Here is a 16628-nt window from a genome sequence, read left to right as displayed (position 1 = left end):
ATCTCCACCCCGCAGGGGTATTTTCGGTATTTCACCGCGGCCTCGTATAAAAGCGAGCCCCAGGGCGAAAAAAACCCTAGCCGCCGCCCACGCCCCTACCCGCGCCTCGCGCCCCCGCTCGGACCTGCCCCGCTCCGCCTCGCGCCCCCGCCCCTGCCACCGTCCCTGCCCCGTTCTCGTCGCCGGCCGCCGCCTCGCGCCACCTCCAGCCCTGCTCCCTCGCAGCCTCGACCCGCCGCCAAGCAGGAGCGGCTGCTGGAGCTCCGCCTTGATGGTGATGGCGGGCTCGAGCTCGCGCCGGCGACATCCACAGGAGCAGCGCGGGCGACCTCCACATCGGCAGCGCGGGCGACCTCCACATCGGCAGCGCGGGCGATCTCCCTCGCCGCGTTTCTGGAGGCAGAGGACGGCGCAGCTCCACCACCTCGCCCGCGGGCTGCTCGGGCGCGACATAAGAAGATGCCAGCCCAAGGTGAGCACTTCTCTGCATTCTCTGCTCGTTCTTTTACATATGGCTCTAACCCCTTTGTGGTGGTCAGGCTGATCGTGCCTCTTCCGTCCAAATCAGGGAGGAAGCCAAATCAGGGAGGAAGAGGACTCGCATATGGAGATGGATTTGGGGAAGAAGAAGAGGGGGACGCCAACCATCTGGTGCGGATCTCTTCCAGTGTACAGCCATCCTCTGCCTCTACTTTTCAGGTACTTCCTCTCCTCTCTCTCTCTCCATCTCTCTCTCTCTCTCTCTCTCCTAGAAGCTGAGGTAAAAGTGGAGGCAAATTCTCTGTTTGATTTAGCCCCAGAACATCACATTTGTGTTTGGTGCAGATCCGTTTTTACATGGTGTCTACAAAGTGTTTGATGGAAATCCTAGCTAAGATTAATGTATGGCATATCTATGTTTTGCAATTAAACTGAGGGATGTAGAAAGCAGGTTTCACACATGGAAATCAACTTGCTGGAGGATAATGAATTTGAACCCCACCGTCTCAAATTATGGCAAGGCGGAACTACAAGTTTTTATTATCATGGCATGATTTAGTTCAGTTTTTGTGGTACGTCCTTGGCACTTGGGTAACAAATCTGGAGCTAATAAATCCAAGCTACTTTATTAATGCCTTTTCTTTTGTTAGATTCGTAGTTGCTATATGATTCATATTAGTGCGTTCTCATGCCGCAGGTTTGCAAAGATTAAATTGGATGTTCATGTATTTCTCGGCAATTGGCTGCAGGTGTCATATGCACCTCAGTTTGAGAGATTTTTGGATACCAAGGAGAAATCGGAGGTCAGGAGAAATGAAGTCCACGGTCAAATAAGATCAAATAAGATGTATGGTCTCACCATTTTCCATAAAATATATGCATCTTATAATTTGCTGCTGTGATGAGAGAATGTAACCAAAAGATATTTCAGAATTGTCATCATTGCTACTGCATATTTGGTACTCAAATAATTGGATTTGGATACTTTCTTGCGTTTTTTAGCTTCTGCCGGAATCAGACCTGAAGCTTGCTTTACATATCTGGATGCAATCTTCTGTGCAATAGTTCAGTGAAACATCAAATGATATTACTTATTTTAGCCCAATGTTGTTTCAGAATGGATTTGAGTTATGAGAACAAGGCAGAGCCAGCTCAACTGGAGAAAACGCAAGAGTTGCTGGACAAGCACATAGTACGCATCTGGCAATGCCCCAATTCAGCTTTAGGTAATGAGTTTACTTCCATTGGCATGTTACACTAATAGGAAGTTCTTGAGATATAATTGGTTTCAGTTCTTGCAAATCTTGCAAAAAGTTGCACAAATTTCTATTTGTTCTTTCTTTTATATATGGAATACCAGTCTGGCCCCTTTTGCAGCTTAATTACTGTTTATCCTTCATTGAATTCTCCCATGGTACGTGTAAATTTGATTTTCCTCTCTATGATGGATATTGGGGCTGAATTACTGAGTGATGACTGATGGTATTGTGTAATTGTTGCAAAAAGAAGAAAAGTAAAATTGCTTGAATTATGCCTTTTTAGTACAGGTTTAGTTCTAGAATGCTAATTGGTTGTGTTAAACTGCAGCATATTTTCCCCTCACGTGACGAATTCATAAAAGAACAATATTTTGGTTGTCTATGTAATCCAACAATTGAATGCAGTATTTTGCTCATCCATGAGAATAAACCAAAGATCATACATGTAGGTCCTCTCTCTCCCACTCTCTCCCCCTCTCTCTGCTTCTCTCTCTGATCCCTGTACAAATATTTCAAGGTGTATAGTTGCTAATATTTTTGTGAGCATCTTTTAAGGTGTGTGTGCAAATAGTAAGGTCATGAGAAATCTGCCATCCGCTATTTTGCCCTCTGCGTGTTGCCTCACTTGATTTTAGTGTTGTTTATTCCTTTCGCTGAGGGTGCACTTTGTTTATGGAATAAAGCACACAATGATTCTGGCAAATTGCTTGAGGCCTTGAGGGTCTGGAGGAAGTAGAAGAAATAATTAACCACTGGCTAAATTATCTCCCCTACCTCCAGACTTTTATAGGTTCCTAAGGAGCATATACATCATGTGTTATGAAAGTTATTAGGCGTATGTGCCACACCATATAGGAAATGGTAGATATTTTCCTGTATTCTCCTTAAATTTGTATGGGTGGCGTCAAGCATTATTTTAGTTTTATCTTTGGTTGTGTATATGCTAACATATGAGATATACATGGAGTTTTAGCTAAATTGAGATTTTTTTATAATTACTTTGCAAGTTCTGCACTTTAGTCATTAGTATACTTCCCTCATTAGTTCGGATATAATGTGGAGGGTATTTTTTGCTATGCACTTTTGGTGCTCTTATATCTACAGATTCTGGTTACAATGATAACCCTCATTAGTTCAGATATAATGTGGAGGGTATTTTTATTTGCTATGCACTTGTGGTGCTCTGATATCTACAGATTCAGCTTACAATGACAAGTTGGTCGACCATGACAGCAAGGTCAAAGCAACAAGTTTAAGGAGACATTGTGGTAATGTACTTCTTTCATTTCATGTCGTCTATTTTTTTTAACTCATTTCTTCATACAATTTGGGTGTTTAATGATGGGTCTTAAAAATTATTGGAGGGAGGATAGGAAAGTATAACAATAGTTATGTGTCCAGGTAAGGATGAGTGATTTGAGATGTTGTATCTACGTCATTTGGCAGTAAGAAAAAATGATGTTCTAAAAATGAAATGTTGCTGCGAGGAGTATACCCTCATTGTTTTAATTCTTCTTTTGTGTGTGCTGCCTTTTTTCGTCTGCTTTGCTCTTGTCAGTGTACATGATCTTAGTTTGCTCTTGCCTGTATGGCTCTATGCATTGGCTTGGTTCTGCATACAGTAGCTTATTTGCCCTTTGCGGTTGTTCTTATGTATGTCGAACCAGAATATTGATGACATCTCTTCACCTTTCATAGTAAAGAAAAATTCGGTAGTCCGGTAATTTCCCAGTTAACATAATTGCAGATTGTAAATTACCGTTAGTTGGCTGAATTGTCTAATTTGTAGTTCTATGCATCCTATGCTCATGACTACTTTTGGCAGAGCCCGTGAAGGAAGATGAAGTGGTGGCCACTGGTCAACAACGTCTGCTGCAAGGGTTGTGACCTCTATATAAATTTTATGTGTTTATTATGACTTGCTAGCCTACATGTAAATGCACCTTTACATGACCAATGGTTATGTCATATAGAGCTGCATGTAAACACATCTTCACAAGGTTAGTTGGTCACTTTTGCTAATATACATGTGTTTCAATTGTATCTATCTAAAATACAAAAACTCAAGTGAATCACGGGGTTGGCTTGGGGTCGCTGGTTTTGTCTCACACCCAACCGCCGCAGCCAATCGTTAGGTGACACGTGGCCCAACCGGTGAGAGATGGAGCGGAGCGAGCGTACAATCCATCAGCGCGATGTGCTTATCGTGGATAGCCTCTAGGCCCCCCATGGGATTCAGGGATGATGTTCCTGGGATCTTCTTTTTCTTTGGCCAGGTAGTACAAGGATCCCTTATTCGGTAGCATCATGTGTATTTTCCTGGTGCATATCAGTCTCACCTATGTCCCATTGCCAATGAATATTTTTATCTTATTCATTTGTACTAACATTGTTCCCTTTTTGGTAGATGTTGGCATGGTACTAATTTTGTTATCATTTTTATATTTGGTTTCCCAGATCATTGGTGATATTTCCCGTGGATACACATGCAAGTATCAAGAAAAGATTTTGGTAGGCACATCCACCTTCATTTTAATCAGCGTGCCTTCCTACGAAAGCCCCAATTCAGAATAAACTAAAGGAATTAAAAAGATAACCTGCAGCAATGCTTATCCCTATAAACTGAAATTGTCCATCCAAGAATTAATTTGTTGTAACTGGTTACATATATCTCAAGATTTTGTCCGAGTAGCCCGACGGTGTAGTTACTGTTGAAATTGATCTTCTGTTCTTTGAAAAGGATGGCAATTGATTTCTGTAAATCTGCATTTGATCACTGTGACATTTACTGTTATGAGAATTCAGCAAAGCTACCAAGTCTATACCTTCTTCCTTATCCTACCATCTGAATTTTTGAGGTTAGATGCTTCTTGCTAATTCCTGGTAACTCAGGCAAACCGATGTTAGAAAATGCTTAGCTTGCAGTCAGTTTAGCTTCTTGCATAGTTATAGTACAGCTAGATATCTCTGTAATCTCTACTTTGTCGCGAGTAGCATGTCCACTATCCTGGTTTATATACAAGGCTTGACCTATGCATCCCTGATTGGTATTTATTTGGAGGTTGAAAACCATATTCATAGAAGAACCAAACCCTTTGAGGATTGGTGATCACCGATATCTTCACCACTATCTATGCTCGGACAAACCGCATGTGCTTACTGATTTCTCATCTCTAAATTCAAATGTTAAAAATTGGGATTGCTAGCAGATTATTCTTAAGGATTGCATGATTGTTTGGTGAACAAATTGAGTCCTTGTCCTCTTGATCTGAACAACATCTACCGGTAAGAACTAATGTAATAGTAATTTAACTTGATGGGATCATATAAGTAGCAATCTCCGGTGCTTGTAATGCCCCGTTGTTAACAAATCCTCCAGCCCCCCTGCAAATTAACATGAGTTAAAAAGATGTTCAAAGTTCTTTTCAATGGTCTGTACTAATAGAATAAACACATTAATTGTTTACATAGACTGAATCTTTGCTTTGTATGATATGTTCCCCTTTCTAATGAAATTTCAGGCTATATTTTTATTTATTTATATAGGAGATAAACTTTTGGCATCTTATGTTCTACCACTTACACCAATGTTTACTGTTGTAGGATACTACAAATGTAGGTGGGGTTCCTCACAGAATATTACTCTACCTTATGCTACAAAAGCTTGGTGTTTCAAAGGCTGAATACCATCTTAAACTATGCGAAGATAGCAAAGTTCGTGTGACCTTTTGATACCTCTACCTTACCACTCGAAGGTACCACTATGCACATGAGGGTGTGTGTGGAATCCAATCTGCAGTTTATGAAATAGCAGAAGATTTTCGGTATCAGAGATTTCAACTACATTCGGCTCACAAGACTGGAAGAACAGAATAAATCCCTACTAGGTCGGCTTATACAATCAAATGAATTCAAGAAACAACTTGTGAGAGGCTGGTTATTTCTCAGAAAATGATGGTTGTGTATCTTAACCACTCGAAATAAGATAGCCATATAGACAAGGTTCGGAACACTCTCCTGGTCAACTTTCAGGATTTAGACTTAAACATGCAGGCAGAGTTTTGTAGAGACCTCTAGCCTCTCCAGTCTGGCCATTTTGTACTTTTTAAGTACTGCATGTCATCAACCCTGTTGTTTGGTTTATTAGACTATGCAACTTCAGTAATTGTAGCCACAAATTATCACAGATTATTATAAAGTATTTTCCCTATATCTTTCTCCTGGCTTTTTATCGGCTTCGTTTCTTAAAATCTAAGACACGTATTATCAGTTATCGTTATACAAAGTATACATTAGCATGAGTTAGAATTTCGACTATCAGATTTGGTCCGCTAAGGTACTGAGCCAATAACATATTATCATTTTCTCACCTGTTTTTCATCGTTGTTGTACAAACTGCAAATAGAAGTGAACTTCACGGGATCGTGCGCCAAGGCGCACATCTAAATCTAGTTGTTATGATACTTATGTTGTGTTGTGAATATTTTGAGTAGCTCTCACAAAACAACTTATCTCGCACTTTACACTATTGGGCCCTCTCTCATGATGACTTTAAAAGTAATTATGTTAGGCGGCTGCCTCTTGAGAGTGCTATTAAATTATTGTTAGATAAAAAGGATTAGAGGTACACTATATTTTCATATGGTTTGTATTGTAAACACATGCCGTGATACTACTAATACACAAAATATTTTACCCAGTGATTGACTATGTGAAAGGCAGGGTGGTGTGTGGATTGATAAGACTTACTTCTGACTATTACACCATCAGTTCATATAAATGTTTAATACATTCCTCTATTTTTGTGGTAGTATATAAGAGTTTGCTACTTCGTGATTTTGTTATCCCAATTTCACATTGATTGACTTTGTTTTGTAAAACTAAAAAAAAAATATTATCATTTAGTTACGTGTTTTTTATCATTATTATACTGCATGTAATTTGGCCCTAATTTTATGGGATCGTGCGTCAAGGCGCACATTTAAATCTAGTTGGTATAAGTTATCCCATCCAAAGCTTAGTTATCCTCTTACTGTAAGACAATATCTGGAAAACACATTTTTGCAGATTAACACGGGCTATAAATATTTGATGTGAGTAGGCAAATTTATGTGTTTAAACTTATTTTCTGTCCAATCGTCTTCTCTCTCCCTAAAAAGAACAGAAGCAAACAAAAACATTAATTATTGTGAATGGTTTGCAATTAAAAAAAATCCTGATTGGAGGCATGAACATGGTCGGCTGATGTAGCTCTGTCGTCCATCCATCTCCATGTAGTAAACCACCCGAGATACCACACAACTACTCTCTTTTCCTCCGTGTGATTTGTGAAGCAAGCTTGCATTCCTGGTAGTGCAAGCAAACCAATCACATAGTAGTATTTTTCTTTTCCTCCTCATCTCTCTTTGTTATGACAACAGGCCCTTCTTCACCTCAGGCACAATTCTTCCTCCCTTACTCTCATCCCTAATTGCCTCCCTCCCTTTCAATCATATATTTTCTTGTACTTTTCATTGCAATGGTAGCAACAGCAAAGAGAAAAGATACACATATTTTGAGTTGGCATTCCATTTGGTTTGCATCAAAATTACTTGAAAAACATTTTCCAGTTATTTGTCAGAATAGAAATATGTTCTTAAACATTACACTACAATCAATCAAAATCCAGCTAAAATAAACCCATAGAAGAATGCACTGTATTTTCAACTGGATGTAGTGAATTGAACGCAAATATTGATATGCTATGAAACACCACAGATCTAGTAAATAGTAGATACTGCAACTATGCAAGTGTATCTCCAATGTCCACATAAGTGGATAAATAATCAAACAATAGGAAAGGGATTGGGGCCATCGCAAGAAAAGAAAAAAAGGGATATGTGCTTACTACTTCAACCTTTGGCTGTTGATCTTCTGAATCTATCCTTGTGATTCAATCGAGAAAGGATGATGGGATACTATGGATCATGATCTGCATGTAGCACTTTAATTCAAAATATTAAAAGCCGTATTTGAAGTTCCAAAAAACTGAATGTGTTTGCATAGATAAATAAATATGTTAATACAAAATCTTGATTACACGTAGAAATCACAACGATGTGACTAAACATAGTCATGGATAGATCCATTTGACGCGCGGCTTTCATTGGCCTTTGCAGCACGATGCATAGCATTAATCGTTAGTTCTATAGTTACATAAATGTAAGTGAACGAAAAGCAATCTTTTTCTCTTGTATGTTTCTTCAAATCAAACTGCACAATGAATACCTCTCTGAGTTCTACTTGAAATTGGACGGAAGCTGAGTTCTCCGAACACATCTTCTAACTCAACTGAAGCGGAAGCTTCTTTTTTTTTTTTGAGGAAGGATCCAATTCATATAAAAGGAGGCTCAGCACTTTACAGACAGGTCCCAGAAGAAACAGGAAAACAAGGAAACCCAGAAAAGTGCAGAAAGCACCCTAAGCCACCGGGAAGAAACTCAATTGGATCCACAGCCGCACCCAAAGCTCCTAGTCGCCGTCGACGACGCCGTACCACCGTCCGCTGGGAAGAAGGCACCCCCACACGTTGTAGAAGGCCGCAAGATCCATCCGCCGCGAAGCACCGGAATCTGGTCTCGTTGAACGAACACAGCCACAGCGCCAACTCCCCACCTCCACCCATCTTCCAGCCGCAACGGCGGCGCCCAGGACCACCAGCACCATCACCGCACCACCTCCAGAGCCCGCTCCCCTCACCACCACGGCCGGCCGGAGCAGAACCACCAGAGAAAACCACCAACACCACCTGCAACAAAAGCGGAACACAGACCACCTCCCGTTTCTCCCCTGAGCTTCTATGTCTAACCCAGATGATAATTTCCACGGGACCGCACTCACTGGACCACCTTTGCTGACAAAGAAGCCTGCTCTCCCACAGGCCTTCATGGGCGGTCTTTATGGTGAGCAACATGCCTACTTCTTGCGCAAAGTCGATGATCTTGGGTTTGAGATGAGAGCAACCAACTTCTCCCTCGACTGCAGTATACTCAATCACCAAGCCGCACTGCTAGGGCCCTCGCATACCTTCTCACTGATGTGGTCGTACACCTCGCGTTCACTCATTCAGGTTCTTCACCTGGCTGTTGAACTTCACGACGACGCCGTCATACAATGAAATCATGCACCACATCCTCGCTCGTTGTTACACGCCCGCGCCGCTATCAGGACCCAACTCATGCAGTCCTGCTTCGATCTCCTGCAGCCACCCTTCCCCACTCCTCCTCGTGCGTGGCCGTCCTCGGAGCGTTCCACCCTTCCCTACTCTTCCTCACGCATGGCCGTCTCGGCCTACTCCCGTGACACATAGAGGTGAGAATGGAGACAAGCGAGGTGCTTGGGTCTCCGACATGGTCCTACGACGACGGCGTCGTCGAATACGACCGAATCATCAGAGGCAAGTGCGGTGATACTCCAAGACGACGACCATGGGCAGAGAGGGTGTAGGAGGCGATGCGTGATTGTGGGCGGAGAGTAAAGGTTGTGATTGTGCGTAATTGGCAACTAATGCCTGATTGATTCATTTATTTGTATTACTTGCCATATTACGGCTAACCAAATGTAGAGAAAGGAAATGTCTTTACATGTAACCAAATGAGAATCGATTTGATTGATCATGTCATATGCGGGGGGAGTGGAAAAGTGATCAAACGGAGCAGATGGCTCAGATTAGATCGAATGGTTCAGATGCTCCGAATCTCCTTCACCAAACGCGTTGTACGACCTACGACCAACTCCAATATAATAGTAAAGACTCGTGCCTAAACTGATAGGTACTTTTGGTTTAGCGTATTTGGTGCAGCTTTTCCCTTTACTCGTAACTGTACTTCCTCGTGTGCGCGACTGTAATTTTGGACATGTACTTACTCGTGTGCGCAACTGTACTTCTGTATCTGTACTTGCTCGTGTGTGCGTTCGTGTTCGTGACTATACCTGTACTTACTTGCATGTGCGACTATACTTCTCTACATGTACTTGCTCGTATAAATGTGTGGTATAAATGCATAGAAATGTCTAAAATATCAGATACAAATACCATCAGGCATTAGCGCACCAGAGTAGATACCACCGGCGCATGCATTAGCACCACTGGCTGTAGGAGATACCTGCACACCAAGGTGCTATTACCAGCGCACCAGGGTGGTAGTCGATGGAAAACTAGCTACCGTCGGCGTACCTAGGTGGTGGCAGTGGTAGGGAATCTTGGTTCGTCGGTGGTAGACCTTTTCCTAGTAGTGCTATGTGATGAGCAAGAAATGTAATTATTGGTTAGCCACTGTGACCAACAAGAAATCTTTAAGGTGAAAACGCCGTGCATACGAGACACACGTGAAACAATCATTGGTTAGCCGCCATGACGAAAAACAAAACATCACATTGAAAATATCCTGGGTAAAAGGCACGTGGCAAATGACAAAAAAGAAATACGGCACGGTAAAAACGTCTCGGACACTTAATCATCGGTTAGCCACTATAAAGAAAAGGGAAACTTCACAGTAAAACGTCCCGGACAGGATCCCATGGCGTCAAATCATTGGTTAGCAACAATGAGTAAAAAACGTCATGTATGAAGGACACGTGTATTCCCCTGGTTGACGCTTATGTCTATCTTTGATTGGTCCATTTGTCGTCCTCTAGTTGGTCCACATGTTTGTCTCTGATTGGTCCATGTTTCACCATATGATTGGTCCAATGGTTGTCTTTGATTGGTCCACGGTGGATGAGGGATCACAGTTAGAGCAACTCCATCATACCTGTTAAAAACTGGACCTTTAAAAACCTCTATACATAGCACTATTTTTTTTTACTGTCTCAAATAGACTCTGCCAGAACTGATACCGAAAAACTGGATTGTAAATGAAAAAAAGCATTTTATTTTTTGTTCTCTCTCTCATTTTTCCTCTCTTCTTCCCCGTGTCCAATTCACCGCCGTCGTCACCATCAACCTGCCCCCACCGGCCCCTATCTCTAGTACGCGCCTTCCCTACCTCTGGCCACCTTCGCGCCCCTGCCTCTGCGCCGGCCTCCGACACTCGCCAGCACAGTTGCATGGTTGAGGACGAGGACGAGCGCCCTCCATGGTCGTGGAAAAGGACGAGAATGTCATGCCACACATGGACAAGGACGAGCATTCTAGGTGCATGGGTTGGACGAGGATGGCTTCCCGCGCGTAAGCTAGGACAAGCTCCTGCTGCCCGTGGTCGAGGATGAGCTCCTGATGTGCATGGCCGAGGACGAGCTCCAACCGTGTGTGACCGTGGATGAGCTCGATGTGAATTTGGGAGAATTTTTGCCACCGCATTGAAGTTGACCAGGTTTTGGCGAATGTCGGACGAGTTCCACAGCGGGGCGTGAGCTGAAATTTGCTAACCACCAACGTTGTCTGGTCTAAATGGTACCGACACATTTGCCTCCGCAACTTTAGATACAAGGGCCTCAGGCGTGTGTTCACGATGCCCTTCAAAAATATCTAAGGGTCAGGCGATTTTAAGGGATCTGTCCGCGGCCTTTTTTCGATAAAAACTGCAAAACTCGGTTATTTTAATGGTTTAACCTTTTTTTTGCGGGAATTAATGGTGTAGCCTTCCTCTTAATGGTGACGAAAACAATTTGTTGCGGACTTGATGGCGGCAGCCTACGGTTATAACGGCATCTGTGACGATTTTGATGACGTTAGTTGCAGGGCATGTGATGTAAGAAAACACTGCTAACGATTGTCGCAATGTTGTTCGCCACGTGGTGCATCGGTCGTGATGTTATCCGTGATAAAAAAAAAGTATGTCATGGGTGACCGAGCCTGTGATAGGCTGGTCTGGTTGGGCGCAACGAAATTATGAAATGTCACGCCCATCTGTGACGTTTTCTGGCAGCTCAATACATTGTAATCTCATACTTGACACGGATTTTGCTGCAAATCTCATCGGGGATGGCTACCCTTCCCCCATCTTGTCTATGAGGTTCCGAAATTGTTACAGACACAGATTTCTTGTAGTGGAAGCACGGTGGGACTATGGCCGGAAGACGGAGGCTCTGTCCCGATGGCTCCACGTCACCTCTCGGCTATCGGGGTGGCATCGGACGATGTGCTTCTTTTGGGGAGAAGTGGATAGCCAAATGACGTAAATTTTGACAAATCTTCTTTACTTCAATGTTATTAATGGTGAACTTAGAAATGCTCATTTTGGACCACACACTGCACTTAGCAGCACATCACGCCTGATGTATTGATAATGATGCAAGTCGACCGAAAACTATCCCACTAAATACCAAGGCTCCGAACCACTTATTTGAGACAAATCTGCATAGTAAGGATGCAACTTAGCCAGGTCAAGAACATCAGAGCGGTGTAAGAAAGCAATTATCATATCATTTGTTCTAAATCATAATGATTTCAATTTAGAAAATCATACTTCATGTTGCAATCTGCGCGGTTAGATAAGTTAACAGTTGAAATCTGCCATGACAACTGTGCGGCTGCAGCTGCCAGAAAATAGTAGTATGGCCAAGCTGTGGAACATGATTAATGTAAGAAGTCAATACATGTTACTTAAAAATAAAATAAATACCAGTCTGATAATGATCACTAACCAAGTTCAGCATTATAGCCACTAAGTGCTAAGCCGCCAATCAATGCAGTACCAAAGGCGCTAATCCAGTGCTTGGTTGAATCTCCAAACCATAAGGCTGTGGATTTAACTCCTAGTTTGAGGTCATCTTGTTTGTCCTGACATGCATTATGATACGATGATAAGATACCACGTCAACCTAATAAGATGTGTTTGCTCAATTTGATATGGAAGAACACCTGGTGTGCATATATGGTATCGTACACCAATGTCCAACATATCCCAGCAATGTACAATGGAAGGATGACAGTGGGCTCTAAACTATTTTTGATAGCAGCCCATCCTAACAAAGCTCCCCAGTTGAATGTGAAGCCGAGATATGCCTGAGGCTGTTAAAAATTGCATTGGAAGTAATTTAAGTGTTCAGTCTCTGTAAGCAACATTACATTAGTAAAACCTTATCACATACCCAAAATGTGAACCTCTTCATCAAGGGATATGAAAACACCAATGGAAGCCAAGATAGCCAGAGAACACGGCTACGTAGGAAACGGGACAAATTTAGAGGTGGTATTGTATAATTATAGAAGAAAAATGCATCTGACAAACCATCATTTCGTTGGATTTTTGGAAATTAGTATGTCCAAATGGATCAGCAGACATACATTAGACTTGTAGGGCTTCTTTATATGAATTCCACACAATGCCATATGATAGACAGTTTCTTAGGTGGACTTTGGAGAATTCGGAATAGATAAATTTCATTCCATTCGCAAGAGCAAGGAGAAGGGATTACCTAAAGTTGTTCAGTTGGAGAACAAAACCCAATACAAGTAGTAGCTGATATCCGAGGAAGCACAATCCTTGAGAAGGAGTTAGAACGCCTGATGCAAGAGGCCTGATTTTGGTGCGCTCAACCTACAAGAGGGACATGTCCATCATCACTTCTTCGCTTGAGCCACTTGAGTGAAGTAATGCAACGTAGAGACATTTATATATGCAAGTGAGTCATCGTTAGAGTACCTTTTCTATCCACTTCAGTTTAAAAAATTGAGCTAACTTATGCCAATCAAATGATCACTTTGGAAAAGTTACTTTATTTTTTACAGCTCATTAGGGTACAGGGTACTTAATAGTGACCTACTTGCATCTCTAGAAAATATATCCAATATTTTTTGAACCTTGGTTAGAATATTTCTCTATACGAGTTTAACTAAGTTTTTTTGTTTAGTCTACTACTTAACCTATTTATCATGACATATGACACTTAATTCTGCTAAATTATTAGTTCAAAAGTAATCATATAATACATCTATAGCTGCATTTGATCCTTTTATGTATATCCATGGTTCAAAAAACTTCAATGTATTTTCAATAACAGGGAAATTCTGAAGGGTGTTGTATGCGGTATAGAGAAATTATTAACGAGATACACAAATAACCTTCTTATCAATGTCGCGGTCGAGAAGATCATTGACTGTGCAACCAGCTCCCCTCATGGGGATAGCTAAACATCCGAAGAGTGCGAGCATTTTCAAGTCAGGGAGCTCCCCCGGCATTGCCGCGATTGTTATTGACCTACAAAGCAAAGGTTATAGGAGCTTTTCAAATCAGGAGACAAATAAATCTGGTTTGAACGAAATGTACAAAAAATGCCAAAATGCATTAAAAATGTCTCCTATGAAACTTTAACAAACCATAAGATGGTACCATGTTTTGAGTTATGAAACATTTAGATGATTTCTCTTGTTACTTGGTAATGTACAACATGGTAAGAATAAATAGTAAAAAGGACAGTAGGCTCTCTTGCTCCTGTATGAAAGTGCAACCAAACAATTAGCAAGAGCAATCAACAATGTATTTTAAGAAGTAATGTTCTAGAACTTATATCCGAGTGTGGCAGCATGGCGAGTGGACGTGGGATGGCACGCCTGATAAGTTCGTTCGTGTCATTCCTTGACCACATAAATAAGGTGAATGAGATAGAAAAGATGCATTACTGCACGCAGCACAAAAAGTAAAGGCGGCACTTGACGAGGGGAACGGCTCCCAGACTCGCAGCTGCTGGTGAACCAGTGTCGACGTCCCTCCGTGTCTTCTTCCCAATTGAGTGGCCGCAGCTTCGCGGGTGGCGGCGAGATAGTCATGCGGGAAAGCTCGGGTAGTGCCTAGTACATGGCGCTCACCCTAACAAATTACATGGAGTGGGCGATGGTGATTTGCGTCTAGCTCCAGGCGGCACACCTGTAGGATGTGGGATCTCATCAAGTTCGGCGCATAGGAGAAGGTGACAATGGGGCAGGGCCGTCGAGTGCCCCGAAGGACGACGAGTAGGCTAGGGTAGATCAACTGGTAATTTCATTCAAAGTTGTAAAACATAATAATTTTTAATTTTTAATTTTCATACTCTTTAATTGTTTGTTTTGGGGCCTCGTTTGGGGGATGCGGCTGGAAACAAACGTCCTCCAAAAACGACAGCACCTTGCGGTATAGACCAAACGCTAGATCCCGCGTTTTCTCGAACGTTGTTTGGGGGACGCGACTGGAGATGCTCTTAGAGCAGCCCCGGAGGATACGTCCGGACACTCCTATTTTCTTTTCTTTTGTTTATCTCCGTCGCGAGGTTCACGCACGGGGCGTAGGATTGGCTAGACACGGGGAGAGGAGAGTTTTGGCTGACGCCGATGCTCCCCCGGCCGGAGCTTCCTCCAGGAGACGGAAACGAAGCTCATGAGCTCGGCGCACTCTACGTCTTGTACACGCCGATGCGAGGTGCGGCCATGGAGCCGCCTGCCGAATCATTTGTGGGCTGCAGGTGCCGTGAGGTCCACCTGCATCTCCCCCTATCACATCGCCCTTTCTCCGACCGTTAAGGCGCACAACGTCGGCAAGGGGAGGATCCATCCAGGGCGCCGTTGAGCTTGTCCCCTCCCTCGCACCTGAGGTCTATGTGGCCATGCTCGCCGCATGCGAGGATGTCTGGCTGCTGTTGGCCATGGGCTCCACCTGCACTGACCGATGTCGGCTATGCTCCCCTCGTCCCTCGATGACCCCGGCCCAAGGACAATAGCCAACACACCCATGCGCCTAATGGAGCCAGATGTTGCGAGCGGGAGTCGGCGTTGCTACAACAACTCTATGGATTTGCGTCATAGGGGAAAGTTTTGTGCTACAATAGTTCTTTGTTCTTTCATCATATGAAGGATTCTTTTTCTACAACTATTCTACGTTATTCGCCATATATACATCATGTGGATTTGCATCACATGTACTATTTTTTGCTACAGTTGTTATATAGTTTTGCTATATTAGTATAAATTTCTTGCTACGAGGTTTTGGTGTATTAGTATAATGTTTATTTTGCTATAATAGCAAGGATCTCGTTAGAGACATCGTAACATAATTCGTTTTGCTGTTTTTCTATTTTAGTACATGAACTTTTCTACGAGGTGTATGTCGATTCTCCGATGACGTTGGGTTTGCTATAGTACCATAAATGTTTTGCTAAAACGTCTCCAGCGAAGTCTCGATGAGATCGTGTTTGCTACAATAGAATAATTCTTTTTTGCAAAAAGGTCTCCAGTGAAATCTCCATGTCTGACGGGTCTTCTTCTTTTTTACTTTTAGTCGAACCTTTTTTTCTTCGATGCAGCAAAAGCAAATTATTATTTTTCCTACAGTGTAGCAAAAGCAGAATTTGAGACAAAACTAGACATATAAACTGATCAAACGGCCCAAAACGATTTGATCAAACAACTGGGACTGATCTTGGAAGTTTTGAGCCCCGGCCGGAGGATTCTTAGACTGGTCACAATTGGTTGTATCAAATACTAGTATCATTAATATCATGCACATGATACTAGTGTATGATACTCTACAATGCAAGACATCATATACTCATTATTAATTTATAGTATCTCAATACATATGTACGTTGAAGATCTATTTGGTATTGAATTTTATAGTTCTACGTATCTATCTACGAATACTACTATTATCAATTGCCATGCCATGTTAGCTTTTTTGCATGCAGGAAATGCATAAAACTACATATGATACACTCATTGTAGGTGTAGTCCTTACTGTCTTTCCTCTTTGCCGGTTGGGTCAGATATTTGCGTTTTCAAGCGTGACCCTATTTCTATGCAAAAACGGTGTTCACAGATAGTAATATCAGCAGCACTGGTAGTGTAGTTAACTAGTAAGCATACCACATGCAGGGCCAAGCGAAGAGCCAGGTGCCGATGGGCTTGTCCAGACGAGCGAGCATCGCGTACGGGCGCGC

The 16628-nt window shown here is 42.5% G+C and overlaps 2 protein-coding genes across 2 annotated transcripts; one reads left to right on the top strand and one right to left on the bottom strand.

Moving 5' to 3' along the window:
- The first annotated feature begins 788 nt into the window (after window positions 1-788).
- Window positions 789-5951, top strand: LOC127319195 (uncharacterized). Its single transcript, XM_071823143.1, has 7 exons — window positions 789-1052; window positions 1178-1327; window positions 1597-1706; window positions 2068-2184; window positions 2295-3007; window positions 3565-4250; window positions 5343-5951. The coding sequence occupies exons 1-4, from the start codon at window positions 994-996 to the stop codon at window positions 2085-2087; spliced, it is 339 nt and encodes a 112-aa protein (XP_071679244.1). The 5' UTR covers window positions 789-993; the 3' UTR covers window positions 2088-2184; window positions 2295-3007; window positions 3565-4250; window positions 5343-5951.
- A 6036-nt stretch (window positions 5952-11987) lies between these two features.
- LOC127319155 (4-hydroxybenzoate polyprenyltransferase, mitochondrial-like) lies at window positions 11988-16628 on the bottom strand. Its single transcript, XM_051349370.2, has 8 exons — window positions 16555-16628; window positions 13786-13921; window positions 13140-13261; window positions 12813-12882; window positions 12583-12732; window positions 12366-12501; window positions 12188-12284; window positions 11988-12075 (listed from the first exon to the last, which is right to left on the bottom strand). Exons 1-8 carry the CDS (start codon window positions 16611-16613, stop codon window positions 11988-11990), a joined length of 858 nt encoding a protein of 285 aa, XP_051205330.2. The 5' UTR covers window positions 16614-16628.

This window comes from Lolium perenne, chromosome 7, assembly GCF_019359855.2.
Source record: "Lolium perenne isolate Kyuss_39 chromosome 7, Kyuss_2.0, whole genome shotgun sequence".
In the NCBI taxonomy this organism is placed as follows: Eukaryota; Viridiplantae; Streptophyta; class Magnoliopsida; order Poales; family Poaceae; genus Lolium; species Lolium perenne.
This window is presented reverse-complemented; position numbering and strand designations above follow the sequence as displayed.

Coding starts and splice junctions, on each gene's coding strand:
- LOC127319195 (XM_071823143.1), top strand. CDS start 994: ATGGCAAGGCGGAACTACAAGTTTTTATTATCATGGCATGATTTAGTT. Junction 1,053..1,177: donor GATTTAGTTCAGTTTTTGTG/GTACGTCCTTGG, acceptor CTCATGCCGCAG/GTTTGCAAAGATTAAATTGG. Junction 1,707..2,067: donor ATGCCCCAATTCAGCTTTAG/GTAATGAGTTTA, acceptor GTTAAACTGCAG/CATATTTTCCCCTCACGTGA.
- LOC127319155 (XM_051349370.2), bottom strand. CDS start 16,613: ATGCTCGCTCGTCTGGACAAGCCCATCGGCACCTGGCTCTTCGCTTGG. Junction 12,883..13,139: donor CTCCAACTGAACAACTTTAG/GTAATCCCTTCT, acceptor TTTCCTACGTAG/CCGTGTTCTCTGGCTATCTT. Junction 12,076..12,187: donor CGCGCAGATTGCAACATGAA/GTATGATTTTCT, acceptor CTTACTATGCAG/ATTTGTCTCAAATAAGTGGT.